At 35.5% G+C, this 21,091-nt stretch overlaps 2 protein-coding genes across 2 annotated transcripts in view; both read right to left on the bottom strand.

Annotated features, from left to right (window-relative positions):
• LOC138702644 (uncharacterized protein DDB_G0287625-like) overlaps positions 1–14,003 on the bottom strand; it is a 43,293-nt gene extending 29,290 nt beyond the window's left edge. The window contains exons 1-2 of the mRNA XM_069829970.1: positions 13,744–14,003; positions 826–1,066 (exon numbers count right to left, since the gene is read on the bottom strand). Coding sequence (XP_069686071.1) covers positions 826–1,066; positions 13,744–14,003 — 501 coding nt within the window. The remainder of the gene's footprint in view (positions 1–825; positions 1,067–13,743) is intronic.
• orb2 overlaps positions 1–21,091 on the bottom strand; it is a 689,208-nt gene that overhangs the window by 610,080 nt on the left and 58,037 nt on the right. The gene's annotated exons all lie outside the window — the stretch shown is intronic.

Genomic DNA, 21,091 nt, shown 5'->3' with positions numbered 1-21,091 from the left:
CTATTCTTAAAATTCCTGCGCTATGGATGTTTAAATCACACGTCCCCTTCTATTGTTGTAACTTGATTTTCTTGCTACATTACGAGACAAAAATGGATATAATTTCTGAACTATTAAAGATAGATGCATGAAATTTGGAACACACATTCTCTAGACTACTATAAAACTTTTCTCTGTAACAGAATTTTGTTAATTGATTTCATTTTAAAAATATGTCTCTCTGTTTGAAAAAAAGGAAATCAAACCAGTGTTATTAAAGTTTAATTGTATATATTACAAATATAGGAGCTAATATCAAAATTCTGTTACAGACAGTTTGTAGAGCATGCGTTTACAAGTACATTCTAAAGAACTGTTTGAATCTATCTTTAAAAATGGCTTAAATATATCGGTTTTAATAAAATTCTGCATTGGGTACATTTTTTTTTTTCAAATCTGGACTCCAAAAAATTCTTTTTCCCAATACTTATATTTGGTTCAGTTGCTACAGCCATGAACTCTCTACATACAAAATATTAGTATTTTACACAAACAGGAAAAAAGTTTTTAAAAATACCGTCACCTTCCCTTAATAAATGGCGCTTGGCCCACTATAGCTCTGAACCCTTCAAATACTTAAAGCTTTTGGAAGAAAATTACTGCGTGAAATCTTTGGACTCATCATAGACCAAAGAGGCAGGGGAATCAAACTGAACTAGGAGCTAGACCAAATCATAGGAATGATAGATATTGTCGAGCTGCATTACAGGCCTCAAATTTTCATGTGAAGAGAGATGATCAAGGTAAAGTTGGGTCGTTATGAGCAGAAAATTCGGCATCTCTAACTTCGTCGCGTGGCAACGGATCGACTTCTGCCGCGCGGGCCACTGTAGCGACAGGGCGATGTGGAGACAATGGCACGGAAGCGTCTTGCGAGTTGCCGCTCTGTTTGCTGCCGGTTGCACGCGGATGAAAGTGACGCGGGTGTTGGCCGCTCCAGCGCGCGTTCGTGTCTGCAATGCCCGGGTGAGGCACGGCGACGCAGAAGGCAGGAGGCGATATAATTGGGGTTCCAACGAGCTCTTTTCTGCCAAACAATTTGTTCTTGTGATACAGATATTATTATTATTATTATTATTATTATTATTATTATCAGTATTATTGTTATTATTATTATTATTATTATTATTATTATCAGTATTATTATTGTTATTATTATTATTATTATTATTACTTACAAATGGCTTTTAAGGAACCCGCAAGTTCATTGCCGCCCTCACATAAGCCCGCCATCGGTCCCTATTCTGTGCAAGATTAATCCAGTCTCTACCATCACATCCTACCTCCCTCAAATCCATTTTAATATTATCCTCCCACCTACGTCTTGCCCTCCCCAAAGGTATTTTTCCCTCCGGTCTCCCAACTAACACTCTAAAGCATAGCATTAATTTTGGCCCTCGGTTGTACAATGCTTTAGCTAAATTACACCCAGAACTTCTAACATGTAACGCACTAACATATAACAAGAAAATTAGAAACGTGTTAATATCTTAAATTTTATTAAATAAATTTATAGCCTATGTGTATAAATTAATCAAGCTATATTATATTTGTATTCTATAATTTTGAAATATATATATATATATATATATATATATATATATATATATATATAAATTGTCCTACTTTTCATGGGCGATATCACTCTTCTATAGTGTTAATATTATATTGTATAATTCCATTGCCGCTGAATTTTAAATTTTAGTTCCTATTTCATTTTATTTATTTTTTTATTTTCTATATCTCTTATATTAATATTGTATTATATAATTTCTGTAACTGTAATTTTAATTTTCTTTCCTATTTTATTTTATTTTATATTCTTTTGCAGGCCTATTAATATTATATCTGAACTGCGACCGAACATGAGCGCTGCTCATTCGGTCTCAAATTTTGTTAATACTATTGTATCTAATTTTTTATATTGATTGTATTATTTTATTATTAAAAAAATATGCATTTCTGGATTCGCCCATACGTGCTACATGCCCTGCCCATCTCAAACGTCTGGATCTAATGTTCCCAAATATGTCAGGTGAAGAATACAATGCGTGCAGTTTTGCGTTGTGTAACTTTCTCCATTCTCCTGTAACTTCATCCCTCTTAAACCCAAATATTTTCCTAAGCATCTTATTCTCAAACATCCTTAATCTCTGTTCCTATCTCAAAGTGAGAGTCCAAGTTTCACAACTATACAGAACAACCGGTAATATAACTGTTTTATAAATTCTAACTTTCAGATTTTTTGAGAGCAGACTTGATGACAAAAGCTTCTTAACCGAATAATAACAGGCATTTCTCATTTTTATTCTGCGTTTAATTTCCTCCCAAGTATCATTTATATTTGTTACTGTTGCTCCAAGATATTTGAATTTTTCCTCCTTTTCGAAGGAAAAATCTCAAATTTTTATATTTCCATTTCGTACAATATTCTGGTCACCAGACATAATCATATACTTTGTCTTTTCCGGATTTATTCCAAACCTATCGCTTTACTTGCTTCCAGTAAAATTCCCGTGTTTTCCCTAATCGTTTGTGGATTTTCTGCTAACATATTCACGTCATCCGCATAGACAAGAAGCTGATGTAACCCGTTCCAAACCCTGTCTTTTACCCTGAACTTTCCTAATGGCATATTCTAGAGGAAAGTAATACTATTTGTGTGATTTCATTCTCAATTTATATGATTCCATTATTTAATTTGTAATTACCATTTTATTTAAATGCCATTATTTTAATTATTCCATTGTACTTTTATTGTAATTTATATCATTGCTGATATTTTTTTTATATTCTGTGTGCTGAACTGTACTTGGCCACCGGCTGTTGTACAACACATTAAATATAAGTAAATAAATAAATAATAATACGCCTAATAATAATAATAATAATAATAATAATTATTATTATTATTATTATTATTATTATTATTATTATATCTGCTCAAACATGTACACAATACATACTTAAATGTTTAAATGTACGTAAAATGTTAGTCTTGGTATCTTATTTGGCAGAACCCTTGTTTACGATTATACGATAACTGCAGACCCAGGTTCGAAACCCTGCGATGGCGGAGTCGTATATTTTTATGGAAAAAGCCAAGGTTCCTAAGGGTTTTCCTCGGGGTTCTCCCGTTTTCCTACCTAATTCTACCGTTATTGTCCATTTCAGTACTCATTATTACTGTATCATTACACTACAACTCGTGTTCAAATCTTGCGTCTGTTAGTTTTAATGACACTCCGCATATCTTAGACTTGCTGATCCAGAGTGCCGTCTCCTCCTGGAACGGGGAGTTCCGTTTTCCGAAGAGCGGAGTGGTTTAGAAGCGCGGTTAGTTCCGGCTAAGGTGGATCTTGCCATCTCATTAGATTAAGCGTAACTTCCAGCTAAATGATGCAGCCATCGAGCTCCACTTGGTACCACAGGGCAAATCTGTCTTCTGACATGCACAGCGCGAAGTTCTTGTTTGCAAAACACTAAAAAACAGACTTCTTTCCCAGCCAGTCCTCCTCACTAGTTTGTTCAACAAGTTTCCTAAGTGCTCTTGCTGTACGGTTTTTTTCTTTTTCTTGCTTAAGGGACAGAACTTTGATCTGTCGTCGATTTCGTGAGATTGTTGTTGGTCAAAGTTGCAATACAACGACTGCTGTTCGTATAGTTTGATCGTCCTGCTGTAGACGTACTCGTTCTATACCAGTTCTTCTTTTAACTATTAAACTGCCAAATGTATTCTAACTTGCACACAGGAGCTCAAAAAATCTTTGTTACACCATAATAAATCATCTAAAATTGTTCATGTTTCAGAGCTTCTACAATACATAGGCTTGGAATTCCTACCCTGTCTTCTTATTCGGCCCTAATTCTTATACAATACAAGATAATGCTACTTACTTAAAAATGGCTTTTAAGAAAACCGCAGGTTCATTGCCGCCTCACATAAGCCCGTCATCGGTTCCTATCCTGTGCAAGATTAATCCAGTCTCTATCATCATATCCCACCTTCCTCAAATCCATTTCAATATTATCCTCCCATCTACGTCTTGGCTTTCTCAAAGATCTTTTTCCTTCCGGTATCGCAACTAACACTCTATATGCATTTATGGATTCGCCCATACGTGCTACATGCCCTGCCCATCTCAAAGATCTGGATTTAATGTTTCTAATATTATTAGGCGAAGAATACAATGCGTGCAGTTCTGCGTTGTGTAACTTTCTCCATTCTCCTGTAACTTCATCCCTCTTAGCCTCAAATATTTTCCTAAGAATCTTACTCTCAAATACCCTTAATCTCTGTTCCTCTCTCACAACCATACACAACAACCGGTAATATAACTGCTTTATAAATTCTAACTTTCAGATTTTTTGACAGGAGACTATATGACAAATGCTGCTCATTTTCCATATTTATTCTGTGTTTAATTTCCTACCGAGTGTCATTTATATTTGTTACTGTTGCTCCAAGATATTTGAATTTTTCCACTTCTTCGAAGGATAAATCTTCAATTTTTATGTTTCCATTTCGTACAATATTCTGGCCACGAGACATAATCATATGCTTAGTATTTTCGGTGTTTACTTCCAAACCTATCGCTTTACTTGCTTCAAGTAAAATTTCTGTGTTTTCCCTAATCGTTTGTGGATTTTCTCCTAAGCAGTCGTGGACAGCTTGGGTGAAGGGCTAACAACCCATCACCGTAAAAAACAGTTTGTTACGAATCCATATAATAATCCCCGGAATGTGACTGATTCTCTGGCACAAGATAATGTTACTACAAAGAATTCGTAAATCACTAGGTTTATTTTGTAATGTTTCTGTGTTATACATAGATCTCGGATTTTTAGGTACTTAAAAATTAACTTTTAGGCACTTAAAATAGACCCTGAATTTATCAAAATATTACGTAAAAATATAGATTTAGACATCTAAAAATTACAAATTCAAGCAGCTAAAAATACTATTTTATACAGCGAAAATGTAATTTCTATCCACGCAAACTACAGTAACTATAAAATTTTTTTTTTATCTGCACCTATCAGAACGTTTGCTTGTTAGCCTATAAATAATCAAGCAAAATACTATTGGTACTGTTACTTCAGCTAACTGGTTTACGAGTATATGTGCGTACAAATATTCTTAGGCCCGTAACACACTTGAGTTTTCGCTAGCGAGAAATGTGTTGCGAGAAATAGGCGAAGAGTCTTCCTCCACACACTTGGCGAGTTCTCGTTATCACAGATCACACTTCACTATGATCTCTATGCACTGCCTTCATGCAGAAAGCATTTTTCTGATTATAGTAATCACTCGTTGGGGGAATTACGACACGTTATGTACTTACGTATATTCTCGTACTTAAATATATAACCTGTAAGTATATTGTCGTACTTTACAAATTACGTACGAACGCTATGTTGAATCTGAGTATTCAGATGTTGAGGAAATGGAGTTATATGAACATATTTTGTTAATGAAAGGAAAAATTAGGCCTAAAATTAAAGCCAGAAACATCTGAAAATCACATTGTATCTTACGAAAATATGGGCGAGTTTTGGACACTGGTTTCAAATTGAATGATGATACATTTAGGCGTTATTTAAGGTTGAATGGACCTCAGTTTTAAGATATGATAGAGGATTCTTTGCTATGTTCTGATTAAAATTATGTAAACTGTTAAGACATATAGATACATTATTTCAAATGTTTAATTAATACTATTAAATGTCATCAAAATAAAATATAGTCCTATTTATTTTCAGATAATCTGATATTTGTCTCCAGATTTCTTCTTTAAGTTTCGTGTTTTTATAGTTTTCATCCCGTGTATCATATAAATAGGCCTACAGGTGACATCGTACAAGTTCGGTAAGATTCTGACTGCAATTATCAGCCATCTTTCCTTATTTTCAAGTAAAAACAATACAATTCATCGCCACCTGTGATATTTTTTTCTACATTCAATCGTCATAAAGAGTATAAATGTCAAACATCTTTGACAAATGTGTCAAGAAAATTCGCTGAGCTACTGATTCCAGCGAGAAACTCGCGCGAGGTTTTTGCCTCGAACGAGAATCTCTTCCAGTGTGTGTGGACGTCCATTTGAATCCATGTTATCAATCTTTGAATTTTCTCGCAACACATTTCTTGCTAGCGAAAACTCTTCAAGTGTGTTACGGGCCTTACGTTTGATTACGTACCTAGACTCCCTTGTGTACGTGCAGGCATGAACTCGAAACTGTCGTGCAATATTTCATAATTATTCATTAATTAATTAATTACGTTAACCGCGTCTTCCTGTTCCGCTTGAGAGTGCGTGTAATTGTATCACAGGTCATCACACTATGATGTGATGCACAAGAAAGCCCTGGCGTCGGAAATCACGTCAACAAGAAGCCCGTTAATTAATCTTCGCCAGTTGAACATGACTCTTTTGATTCACTTCTACTAATGCAGTGGAATATGTCGAATTCTACGACAGAGGTTTTGTCATAGTGGTCCACATTGATCGAGTTGCTAACATGCTTTCTAGTAAATTCGAGGATGGCTGAGTTCAGGAGTTTTCAAAGGTTATAAATAGTGTTTAACTTGGCTTCATGGGAGTAAGAATAAAACTAAACCTTTAATTTGACTTTTAACCAAGAGAAACAAAACTGAAGATTCTTTGTCGAGGATTTAAGACACGTAAGGAATCCTGACTCAGGAAAAATATTGGTCAGATGTTTCTTGTTTCACGAACTTCCCTCTTTCATTGACAAATGTATTTGCAAATCTAAGTAACTTACTTACTTGCTGGCTTTAAGGAGCCCGTAGGTTCATTGCCGCCCTCACATAAGCCCGCCATTGGTCCCTATCCTGAGCAAGATTAATCCAGTCTCTACCATCATATCCCACCTCCCCCAAATCCATTTTAATATTATCTTCCCATCTACGTCTCGGCCTCCCTAAAGGTCTTTTTCTCTCCGGTCTCCCAACTAACACTCTATATGCATTTATGGATTCGCCCATACGTGCTACATGCTCTGCCCATCTCAAACGTCTGGATGTAATGTTCCTAATTATGTCAGGTGAAAAATGCAATGCGTGCAGCTCTGCGTTGTGTAACTTTCTCCATTCTCCTGTAATCTCATGCCTCTTAGCCCCAAATATTTTCCTAAGAATCTTATTCTCAGACACCCTTAATCTCTGTTCCTCTCTCAAAGTGAGAGTCCAAGTTTCACAGACATACAGAACAACCGGTAATATAACTGTTTTATAAATTCTAACTTTCAGATTTTTTGACAGCAGACTAGATGACAAAAGCTTCTCAACCGAATAATAACAGGCATTTCCCATATTTATTCTGTGTTTAATTTCCTCCCGAGTGTCATTTATATTTGTTACTGTTGCTCCAAGATATTTGAATTTTTCCACCTCTTCGAAGGATAAATCTCCAATTTTTTGTAGTTCCATTTCGTACAATATTCTGGTCACGAGACATAATCATATACTTAGTCTTTTCGGGATTTACTTCCAACCCTATCGCTTTACCCTATCTAAGTAACGGTTGCAGAAAAACTGATCAGATGTGATCAATGATCAATAGGGTTTGATTGCCAACAGTTCTATTTTCGTTGCAGAAACAATAATCGTATTTGATCGGAAATCAATCTTCTATAGATTTGATCAACAGATTTTTGCTGATTAGTGAATGATCTTTAGGGGACAGATTTCAGTATATTTGCATGTTTTATTTCTTAGTTGCAAATCATATGCCATAATGAAATAAATGCATTTCAAGTTATTTCCAATCACAGGTCAAGATTTTGTAGTGCATACATATTAAGGTAAATGCATAGGGTTGGGGACAACTGGCCACAGAAAATTGGCCACATAGGCAACTCGCCACATAATTGAAATTCGTATCAAAGACAGTTCGGCACATAATTGAAATTCGTATCAAAGACAATTCACGACATAATTGAAATTCGTATCAAAGACAATTAGCCACACATTAAAAGTCAAGGCAATACTCAAATTCGCAACAATCTATACTAATAATAAATCTGTAGCCGAAATTTTTCTGGTAATTTTCGATTTTCCAAAAATAATTGGTCCTAACATATATTATAATTAACTACCCTGAAACCGAAAATCGCATTTTTTAAATTTTTGTTTGTATGTCTGTCTGTATGTTTGTTACCTTTTCACGCGATAATGGCTGAACCGATTTATATGAAAATTAGAATATAAATTAAGTTCGTTGTAACTTAGATTTTAGGCTATATGGCATTCAAAATACATTATTTAAAAGGGGGGTTATAAGGGGGCCTGAATTAAATAAATCGAAATATCTCGCTTATTATTGATTTTTGTGAAAAATGTTACATAACAAACGTTTCTTTAAAAATGTTTTCCGATAAGTTTTATTCTTTACAAAATTTTGATAGGACTGATATTTAATGAGATAAATGAGTTTTAAAATTAAAATAACGCCATCTAAAACGGTGCAATGAATTAAGAACAAATGACTTCGTCTATAAGGGTCCTTGGACAACAACAATCGAAACAGGGGCCTTAGATATCAAAAATCGAAAGCTATTAAACATAGCCTAAAGAGAATGTTTCTGTGTTTGTATGAAGTAATATCAGAAGCTAAATTAACCGATTTGTATAATTAATTATTATTTCACCATTGGAAAGTGTAGTTTCTCTAGATGGACGTAATGCTATAATGTCATTACAGTAACGTCTGAGTAAATCGAGGACAGTTAAGATTAAAATAACTTCTTATGCACAGAAAATTTGATAGACTATTTTGTACACTCGTTTTCTGTATTTCTTAAAATAATATTTATGTACACTCATTTTAATCTCAGAGAATTAACGAACAACGAGAGTGTATTGATTTAGTATGCAGTAATAGTACGTTAGCTTAGCAATCCAGTATTTTATAATTCAAATTTTTACTATGCTTAATTGAATCGTGTTAAAATACATAAAATATATATGCAATAAATGCAATGCAAAAAAAAATTGGGTAATGAGCGAAGCAGATTATCTTGCGCTGTTGTAAAAGTTGTTCCCTGGATCAAAAGTCCTATTTTAATTATGTAATTACTTTATATTTATTTCTAACAGGTGCAGCGGAGCGCACGGGTACGGCTAGTTTATAATATATTTCTATGGTAACACAAGACAAATCGAGATGCTGTAAACTAATTAGGAAGTATGGCGGAAGAAATTCGCTTCAAAAAATCAGAAAGAGGCTCTGACAAATTAATATATCTTGGCTACATGTACACGAGACTTAGAGAAAATAAGAATGGAGTCGTATGGCGCTGTGACATGCGTGGCGGGTGTAATGCAACAGTCACGTTATCAGAAGATGGAAGCAATGTCGTCAAAGAACCGTCTGAACACAAGAATCATTCTGCAGACTGGGGAAGGATGAAGGCAAAGGAATGTGTAGAGAACATGAAGACAAGGGCGGGAACTTTCCGAGAACCAATGTCTGTCACTATTCAAAATGAGTTATAGTGTATTGCAAGCGAGGCCAATGTGAATCTACCGAAGAAACCATCTATTAAAAAAACTGTGCGCCGTGCCAGGAAGCTGCACCTACCACCTGAACCAAGGAATATTGACGAACTGAACGTTATAGCCGACAGATAGCTACACTAATACCGTACAAGGAGAAAGGTGGTTGTTGTATTTTGAACCGGACGACAACGTGAAAGTTATCATATTTGTGACTAATTCACATTTAAATAAACTGTTACAGTCCCATTTTTGGATAATGGACGGTGTGGCAAATTGTCTTTTTCTGGCAAATTGTCTGTCTGTGGCAAATTGTCTATTTGTGGCAAATTGTCTATCTGTGGCAGATCGTCTTTATTACCAATTTTCTGTGGCCAATTGTCCCAGTTAGCAATTTTCTGTGGCCAATTGCCCGGTGTATATAAAAAAAACTATTTTGTTATTTTTTAATCACTCTGGTGCTTAAACCAAAGTTAAAAATACGGAAAATCTAAAATATGGAATACAGAACAAACATAGATATTAGATAGATATTTAGATAGATATTTATCCTACTGACAATATGCAGACAAAGCATCCACAATTAAACGCAATGCTAAGTCCGTGCAAATTTATAATATTGGGACTTTATAATGAATGAAAATTGAGATTAAAAGAATAGATAATCAAAACAAGAAGCCGCCTTATCGTGTACTTCACACAAGCATTAGATTCTGAGTTTTCAGGAGAACGCTGCAATAGACAACAACCGGTTGGGAAGTTAGCCTGAACCCTGGACTCATCTCGCCGGCATTAAGCATATCACTAGACAGTGGATGCGGGATGAGTTATCATTGAATGTAGGTGCACATTTACTCTATGTTACATTTTTTTTTCATTCAGACCATTGGCTGAACAGGTTTTAAACGCAAACAGATGACGTCAACATGCTACTGTATCTCCGTACAGTCAGAAGGAAAAGAAAAATGAAGTACTGTAACACATACCTCGTTATCATTGATGGAATTATCAGCGTTGCAGTAAACGACGATATAATTCTCGTTAGTTGTCGAAGCTGAATCGTCTTCGCCTATCGCTTAAACAGTTTTTGTATCGAGAGAATCTCTGAAGAAAACCTCTAAAATGGGGATCACTCAATTTCGTTAGAGGAATATTTGCACTGAGCATCATGCTGCAGGTGTGTTTGCAAAACTTTTCGTTTAGACTCGCACAACTTAATCATGATGATGATGATGATGATGATGTAGATGGTTCCTCAGATTTCATTTCAAGGCATTTCCTGTGCGATGTACTGTTGCAATGTTTCCTATAGCCTGAGTTGTTCTGGTTTTTATCTCAATTTTACATACATTACACACGATATTGTCTTCGTTAATACAAAAAGTCACTCTCATGCTTCTTAATTGCACTTCGTATGTCTGAGCGAATTGAACGTTTTGCCTTCTACATTATGAATGGATCAGCACAACACTATTCAATACTTGAGCAGGATAACACAACTGCACACACTGCGTTGCAATATTACTATGAACGGACCGGGGTTCCTTCGTTCTGTACGCTGCTGTACTCGCCTGGTACAAGACGAACGACGCGGCACGTGCCATATACTCTGATACGATACAACTTCACTTTTCCTTAAGTCATCCCGCATACACTGTCTGCATATCACCTTTATCTCATTCAGAAGCTAGATAACTTTAGCTATTGATAAAGCGTAATAAAATAACCAAACACAGAGCTCTGCTATTACATTCGAACAATTATACAGTGGGAATTATATTTCCACATGGAAGGCGCACAAAATCAGAAATGGAGTTTTCATTGTCAGACTGTTTTATTCCAAGGAGGTATTAATCCACCATTTCTGGAGGTACTAGCAATCGACTTAGCAATAATTTTGCCGTGGCGTACGCAGTGACCAAGACGTATAAATCCGACCTTATCTTGCTACCGGTTTTGGGACTGCACGCATATGAGCACCACGGTGTTCACTGGACGTGACGTATTAACACACGATCCATTGTTCCATCACAGTGTGATAATTATCCGCCTAATGTAATCGTTTCATCACAATTCAATTACCATGTCATTATTTCTATTGTATTATCACTATCGTTTTCTCCATCATTCGCTCAGTTCTATAAATCATTAAACATTTAAATCAAATTTATTGCAATGCGAGCATAATTCACAATAACAAAATCTGTTCAACTAAGCCTACCGCATCACTAAATTTGACATGCAAATCATCTGTCCTTATTTTTAATCACAGACGGACAACTGATTGATAGACAAAGAGTTGGAAAGTAGCTGTGTGATCTGGAACCAATTGTTGTGATTCTGTACGACCTTTGTATGTGACGAGTTACGTAGTAGGGAATACGAGAATATGCAGAGACTCTCCATTGTTTTCTGCACTAGAATAGGATTAATCGTAAATTATGGAAACAAATAGAATAATAACAATGCTAATGGGAATAATTTGTCATCTTGTTTTCCTCATTTACAGCAAAATCCAACTCATTCTCAAGCTAAACTATTATTACATAATGCTATTAAAGATTAAGTTATATTTAATTTTGAAATTGTCATCGCATTCTTAAAAAAGTAAGTGTACAAAAAATGAGAACGCAAATATAAAAACATTATAAACATTAGAGGTGAACAACGATGGAGAAAGCAAGACTAACAGCGCCTGCAAAGCCGAAAACCCGCACGACAATATTTTATACGTCGCGTCGTTGACGTAAAGACTGAGTCGAGATTGATCACTCCCGAAGTCTCGAACGTCAAGCAGCCTTGAATCGCTAGTTGTTTATACCTGACTGAACTTTTATCTACTTTGGCAACTGTTATATATGTATAAGCAATCAAGTAGCCTATTTGAAACATCATCTCTACCTTTCAGTGTACAATAATCCGTTCCCCAGTCTTTATTTAATTACTAAGCCCTTATTAAAAGGCTACGAATTTTCTTTGCATATGTTTGGGATCAAGTGTGCAATCTCAAGTAAAAAGATATTGACGTTATGTTTTATGTTTCTTAGAAATGCAAATTTATTTCAGAATTGTTTTTTTTTCTATTTACATATATAACCATAGGTACTATCATATAATAGAACCAGAACATTTTGATAACTAAGATACTCTTCTGTTTTGTCTTTTTGTCTCATTTAAACATTTATCATGTTATTTATTTCAATGCTGTAAGCTATTCAAAGTCACGAAATCCTTCCACGTCGACCAAATGCTATTTCGAGAATGATGAGCGAGACTCGAAAGACAAATGCAACGAACACAGCGAACGAGAGCGGCAGTTAGTTTTGTTCATCTCTAATAAGCATATATGTTTGTGTGTGTGTGTGTGTGTGTGTATATATATATATATATATATAAATTCCAATTAGTTATTGATAAAGTAGGCCTATACGTAAAACAATGGGACATATTTAATATGTTCAAATGTAGACTATGTTGTTTTTCATGAAGCAACATTCTTTATCCGATATTATACCAAGTAAGTGAATAGTACAGTGCGATACAAGTGTGATAAAGTGCATTGTAACAGAATCCAGGAAAAATTAGAAAAGACGAGATGAAGTGCAGTCTTTTATTTCCGAGATTCTGTTCCGCATTTAACACATACTATTTTCGCACGATCAAATATTTAGAATTGCAAATACTGTGTGATGTTTACGATATTTTTTGCAGAAAACGTAGAAACTTCATAGTTATGTTTTTAGATAAGTCAATAGATATTGCGAGCGATTAAATTCAATGCTGATTCCATCTAATAACTTATGAAAACAGGTAACGGATTAATGAACCATTACATTATAATATTGTGTTAAATATTGAATGTAGGCAACACACAGGACATAGGAAACGGAGAAGTTATCTAGAACCAGAGACCAGCCTGTAATCTATACTAAATGCAACACTTGAAAGGCAGAGAAGAAGACTAAAACATAAGGCGTACTTATATGGAGAGATTTCAGGAAAAAATCGCAATAGGTTCTTGACATATTTGTAGAAAATCACATGTAGAAGCTCACTTCTTAAAGACAATCTGACGCTGTTTGATAGACTGACTCAACAGACATGAAAGTAATGATTTTCAGTGACACATGCATGTACACTATCTACCAAAAAGTAATTGGGCACTGTTTTCACTCCTCTAGAACCTCGTGGTACCACCTCTTGTTGCTATAACAGCAGCCACCCTGTCAGGCATGTTCTCCACTAGTTTGTGTAGGATATCCACTAGAATGCGTCGCCATTCCTCCTGCAATATGGATCTCAGTTGGACAGTGGAAGTTGGCCTCATTTTCCGAAACCTCAATCGCCGATCCAATTCGTCCCAAAGGTGCTCAATGGGATTGAGATCAGGACTCTGTGCAGGCCAGTCCAACCGGTGAACATTATTGTCTGCATACCATTGCATAGTAGTCGCCGAAACATGGCATTTAGCAGGTAAAATCCTGGGTGCCCAATTACGTTTTGGTAGATAGTGTATATTTAACGGTATAATAAATACAAGTGCAGTTCGGAAATATATTGATTGCACCTTATATGTTATTACATCGCTAACAACAAATTCCACAATTTGGGACATCTGGCCGAAATCTACGGCTGACCACTAGGATCCAGAATAAAAAGCAGAGGTTAAATGAAAAATACAATACGAGTGCGGAGAGAATACGGAACAATGATAAATTTAAAAATAAAGTACAATTTGATTTCGGAGAGACATGAAATGAAAATTCATTGAAGAGTAATGAAATGAATTGAAAAAAAAATACATAGTATTATACAAGTGATTGTGTAAAATGGATAATGAATCTCTCAATACCATTAGACAAATTTTGTTAATGTCTTCATTAGAAAATTTAAGAGAAAGGAGAATGGTTTTGGTTAACTTAAATGAAGTTCCCCTAGCTCCAAATGTGTAATCCAGAGAAAAGACCCCAAATCTTCTTCTTTGAACGTTGTGGGATAGCTCGCTTCTTTCACTGAGTGACGTAGCGTATTGAATGTAATTATAAAGGCATAAAAGCAATTTAGCTCCTTGCGGAAATCACGTCGAAATATTTGCATCCGGAAAGAGCGCAACTGTTTCGTGATGGATAGTAGCGCCGGCATAAAGGAGGCGGATATGCAGAGAGCAGATAGACGGGAGCTGCTGGCTGGCAGGGCGACAAAGGAGACGTTTAATTAAATTGAGGCATAGGCAGGGAATGTGGTGTCCGGAACTGACATGCGCCGGCGTGGTCCGCACACAGACAGCAACACGTTTCATTATTTTCTGCGTATTACCGCATGAAGGACGTACAGAAAAATCACAGAAAAAAGCGATCGATTCCCAGATTTCAACAAACATATCGGAGTTTCTCTGAACACGTTCAGACTATTTTCTAGCGGTGGTGTGGAGAATTAATCGGGTGAAATATTGTGTCGCAATAATTCAAATAATCAGCGGGAGAATGCAATATGACGGTATACACCAGGAATGGAATTTCTGCTCTGGAGACCTTAGGTTCGATCTCCGCGTTGATTTAAGTGTCATTTGTGATGAACAAGACGAGGAAATTTCACATAGTAGGCCTAATTTCTCTTATTGTCATAACTTTAAACATTTCAATTCACAACAATATTACTTTTTGCTCTGCTTACGATATAACTTTCAAATAATAATAATAATAATAATAATAATAATAATAATAATAATAATAATAATAATAACAATAATAATAATAGTTTCTATCTGATGTTTTTCCAATTTACTGCGGGCTAAAGCAGGGAGATGCACTATCACCTTTACTTTTTAACTTTGCTCTAGAATATGTCATTAGGAAAGTTCAGGATAACAGGCAGGGTTTGGAATTGAACGGGTTACATCAGCTTCTTGTCTATGCGGATGACGTGAATATGTTAGGAGAAAATCCACAGACGATTAGGGAAAACACGAAAATTTTACTTGAAGCAAGTAAAGCGATCAGTTTGGAAGTAAATCCCGAAAAGACAAAGTATATGATTATGTCTCGTGACCAGAATATTCTACGTAATGGAAATATAAAAATTGGAGATTTATCCTTCGAAGAGGTGGAAAAATTCAAATATCTTGGAGCAACAGTAACAAATATAAATGACACTCGGGAGGAAATTAAACGCAGAATAAATATGGGAAATGCGTGTTATTATTCGGTTGAGAAGCTTTTATCATCCAGTCTGCTGTCCAAAAATCTGAAAGTTAGAATTTACAAAACAGTTATATTACCGGTTGTTCTGTATGATTGTGAAACTTGGACTCTCACTCTGAGAGAGGAACATAGGTTGAGGGTGTTTGAGAATAAGATGCTTAGAAAAATATTTGGGGCTAAGCGGGATGAAGTTACAGGAGAATGGAGAAAGTTACACAACGCAAAACTGCACGCATTGTATTCTTCACCTGACATAATTAGGAACATAAAATCCAGACGTTTGCGATGGGCAGGGCATGTAGCACGTATGGGCGAATCCAGAAATGCATATAGAGTGCTAGTTGGGAGAGCGGAGGGAAAAAGACCTTTAGGGAGGCCGAGACGTAGATGGGAGGATAATATTAAAATGGATTTGAGGGAGGTGGGATATGATGATAGAGACTGGATTAATCTTGCACAGGATAGGGACCGATGGCCGGCTTATGTGAGGGCGGCAATGAACCTTCGGGTTCCTTAATAGCCACTTGTAAGTTGTAAGTAAATAATAATAATAATAATAATAATAATAATAATAATAATAATCTTATCTTCAATTATTTAGGTTTTCGCCTGTTGCACCTCAAATATGTGGTCTTTCCCTCATTTCCTTGGACGGCCCAAACTCCTCCGTCCCCTTGATGTACAAATCATTATTTGTTTCGAAATACGATCGTCATTCATACGCTGCACTTGACTTATCCAAGAATTTCTATATTTTTCCATCTTCCTTATCAAACAACAATCAACATCATGTTCTTTCCCTATGTCTCTGTTCCTTTCCTATCCATCAGATTATACTCTCCCGTTGTTCTCAGGAATCTCATTTCTGCGAATTTAATAATAATAATAATAATAATAATAATAATAATAATAATAATAAAGCCTGGCGGTTTCCGACCCAAAACATTGTTTTCAGGTTAGACATAGCTGGTATATTATTCTGACAACACACACAAGACAGTCGTGTTAAGTGCTTATAGAATGAGGTGAGATTCTAATTGGTTCATAATCCACATGATCGCGTTGCCTGACATTGTTTACTATGCTCTGATTGGTCTGTTTCGGCACAGTACTCTTGAACTGTACTGTTTATGTTCCTTTTCCCTCACTGTCAATATTGAAATGCAACAGTCAACTTTTACGTTCAGCGTGAAAAACTGATTTTAGACTAATGAATGGATATCTAGCCTGAAAATGACAGCAAATTTAGCAGCTGTTCGTTCCGTTCACGCCAGATCTCTCGACGGTACCCGGTGCAGACATGGCTGCCCGGAGATTGAAACTTTAGCACAGGTCTTGGGATTCAGTGAACAGGGATTGCTCTTGAGGAACTCTAGACATCATCTTGTAAGATCCAAAATTGCTGCCGCATTAAGAAATAAGGGCTGCATAGTAGAAGAAGAAATTTCCTGTCTAGCTGAAAATGAGTCAACGAGACGAGTAGACATTTTAGTGTACAATGCTGACACTAAACAGGGCATCATTGTGGACCCCACGATACGTTTTGAAGTAGAATGTCATAAGTCAGCCGAGGTCCACCTTGAGAAGAAGTCGATCTATGAGCCTACAGTCAACTATTTCAAGCTGAAATATGCCTTAATTCACGTTGAGGTATTCGGCTTGCTCATAGGTGCTCGAGGGACTATACCAGCTTTTTTCGAAGAATTTCGACGGCAGTTTGCTCTGCCAACATCTCTGAGGGAAGACATTGTGATAATTGTGTTAAAAAAGCTTTCCAAATTCTAATTAATCACATGGTGCCACATTAATAGAAATTGTAATTTTTCACGCCCTTTTCTTTGTTTCCCTTCTTTAAAATTTAATATCTATGTTTACATATGTATAATAATTTTTTTGAGGATAAACTGAGTCCGTAAGGGCTACCCTCAATGGGGGGGCAGTTTAATATTATATATTATTATATATAGTATGTATGTATATAGTAAAGAAAAAATGGGAAAGGAAAACTATATATATATATATATATATATATATATATATATATATATATAGGCCTATAAGAAATATTAACCAAATGGAAAGAGTTTTGTTAATAAATAATTACAATGATTACATGTAGTAGAGAATATGTGGTAATAGTTATGAAAAGTAAAATGTAGTTGAGTGGTTTCGTGGAAAACAGAAATGTAACAGGATCACCATTAACAAACGATACACAAATTGTATACGATTCTATATGATTTTGGTGACAATAAATATACATATAAGTTACATATATCAGTACGTATAAGCTATTTAATGTTCTGCCTAGTGCATGATATATCGTAAAGAAAGACGAAAATGATATCTCGAAAAGATGTTTAAGATACCTACAAACGATGAAAACTGAGTCAAATTGGAGAAAGTGAGTGACACCCATTTTATATCTGCATTTCATACTAAACTGTTGATAATTTCAGATCTTGAAGTGAAATTTCAAACCACACAATTCTCTACCTACGCGTTCGTTTTCGTTAAACAAATTTTAATTGCGTCTACTGTCATTCTTCTGCTATTACGGTCTTCCCATTGATAAAATGTCTGGCGGAATGCCCGGCACTAAAAGCGAACAAAGAGTTGAAATTACATAACGTAACATCTTTTAGACTTCACAACGGAGTTAAACAGCCGATTAATCTAATTCACCCGCCACGCTGAAAAGGTGACTTTCCATCACGGTAGGGGACAGAGATGCATCTCGAGAGTAAATAGAAACCGTTAACTCCGAGATAAACGCTCCTTTTTAAAAGGAACGAATTCTGCTCCGTCTTTTGTGTTACAAATAACGCAAACTGGAAGCTATTATTCTTCAAGATAAAGAAGGGTGACGAGCACTTTTAAGAATAAAAGACACCGGTGGGGGGGGGGGGCCTGGTAGCGGAAGATACGTGAAATTTTACCACAGCAAACAAATTTGTGCTCCTGAAATTGGGCAGTGCTATATTGAACATAAGGTTAAGATAAGAGACGCAGCTCTTGCATCAGAAGGCAAAAGGAAGTACGCGCCAAAACATGTACTTTTATATTAAGGTTGATTCATATGCGTATGCATATTCGTATGCGCTATGTGACTACAGAAGCTATTTGAAAATGTAACATCTTAAAAGAGTGCGCAACAGAGCGCTGCATTGGAGTTAAATCACTCGCCTGAACTCGGTCGAGTGTCGCATCCTCGAGTGAGATATGATCGGTCGTGATACGCTCGTAATAAATAGAAGCACAGTACAAGGTCATCTCACCGACATTTCTTATCTTGTATGGAAGGCTACATATAAGATGCACATATGTTTTGCGCACACGGTAAAAATAAGGCTTTAATTTCTGCGTTTATGACAAACGTTTAATGGAACAGTCAATGGAACGTACCAAAACAGGAACATGAAGTTATAAATAAAATAGTATGAAAAGCTTCGATATACAGTTATTATTGCTAATTAATAATTATTCAATATTTGATTTACATATATATAATATGATAGGTACATACAGTACAAAGTGTTCCGCCTATATACTGCGACAATGTAGAAATGTTTTACAAAATATTATTGATATAGGGGAGAGTCGGGTAGTATCGGACATCGGGTAATATCGGACAGTGAGTTTCTTTCATCTACCACACGATGATAGTACCTGATTGACATGGTTACGTTTCTGTGATGTCGCATAGAGAAACGCATCCATATCATTCAGGTACTACCATATGGTGGTAGATGAAAGAAACGCACTGTCCGATACTACCCGATGCCCGATACTACCCGACTCTCCCCTAGCAGTAGATTAATAATAATATTAGTACACAGATAACGTCACAGAAAATATAATAAAACGAATAATCATGCTGCACAACTGTTACAGACGCAAAGATTGATACACTAATTATTATAGATTATTATTATTATTATTATTATTATTACTACTAGAAAACTTGATACAGTTCTTGCATTATCGTGATTTTTTCCTCCGTTTATAATAATTACATTTACAGCCAATAACATCTATCAGACGTGGCAAAAACAAAATCACTCCTATGTGGAAAAAGAAAAACATTTACCTACTACATTTATATTACATTTTAAAGCAAATTTTGTAGTTGTACTATGGAGAGGTTAGTTAAACACTGCAAAGTTTTGAAATGATAAGCATCTATGATGTTATTACACAGTTCATCACTGTAACAAGAACAAATGTCTAACGCTCGGCTTATACCGTTCGAGGATTTATCGCTCGTGACAATTTTACCCATCATGCATGTGCGCTACCTATCGGATTATGCTATGAACTACTTGGCGCTCGAGCGAAAACGTCCGATGCAGACCTCTGGTGCGCAATGTAACCTCCACGAAATCATGTTCGCAGCAGGGATAAAGTCACGTCAAAACAAACGACAGTAATAATAATAATAATAATAATAATAATAATAATAATAATAATAATAATAATTTATTTATTGATATTTATGTGCTGGACAACAGCCATTGTCCAATAAAAGTCCAACACAGTGATACAATTAATATAATAAAATGAATAAATATGGTACAAATTAAGTAATAGAGAAAAGAACAAATTTTTATGGAAAGGAGTTGATTCTTCCAAAAGTATTACCAATTTGTGTATAAGGATTATGCAAATAATATCAGCAAAGGCACTGCCATATTCTAATACTTCTATACATTGAATGGATCGAAATCGTCTACATGTAAATTAGCATTTTTAATACATCTGGAGACCGGCGAGGAAGATTTAGAATTTCTAATATAGAAGAGTTTGTGATGTCTCCTGTCGTTCGTAGGCATACGAAAGATTGACAATTAATGTCACCTTTAAGGATCTTACACAAGAATAAGTAATTGATATCATAACGTCTAGCATACAAGCTTCGACATTTAAAGTGCTCGCATTTTTATCATAGTTATACCCGGACATATTAGGCAGAAATTTGTACGAACATAATGAAATAAATTTTCTTTGAATATTTTCCAGTTTTTCCGAATCAGTACTAGTAATAGAGTTCCAAACTACAGATGCATATTCGAGTTTCGATCTCACTAACGTATAGTATAGTATTAAAAGAGTGTCAGGTGTTGAAAAAGAATAAGTAATTGACGGAATTATTCCTAACATTCTTATTGCATGGTTATAAATATAATCAATGTTGTGAAAATATAATGTATTGTCAATTAATACACCGAGGTCTCTAATACAATCTTTTCTGTTAATTAATACATTTTTTAGATGATAATTATATTTTAGTGTAAAAGGTAAAGGTATCCCCGTCACATGCTATGAAAGCACT

The sequence above is a fragment of the Periplaneta americana genome, chromosome 7 (assembly GCF_040183065.1).
Source record: "Periplaneta americana isolate PAMFEO1 chromosome 7, P.americana_PAMFEO1_priV1, whole genome shotgun sequence".
NCBI classification, from domain to species: domain Eukaryota; kingdom Metazoa; phylum Arthropoda; class Insecta; order Blattodea; family Blattidae; genus Periplaneta; species Periplaneta americana.
Note: the sequence above shows the minus strand (reverse complement) of the source record. Positions and strands in the feature narration are given on the sequence as shown.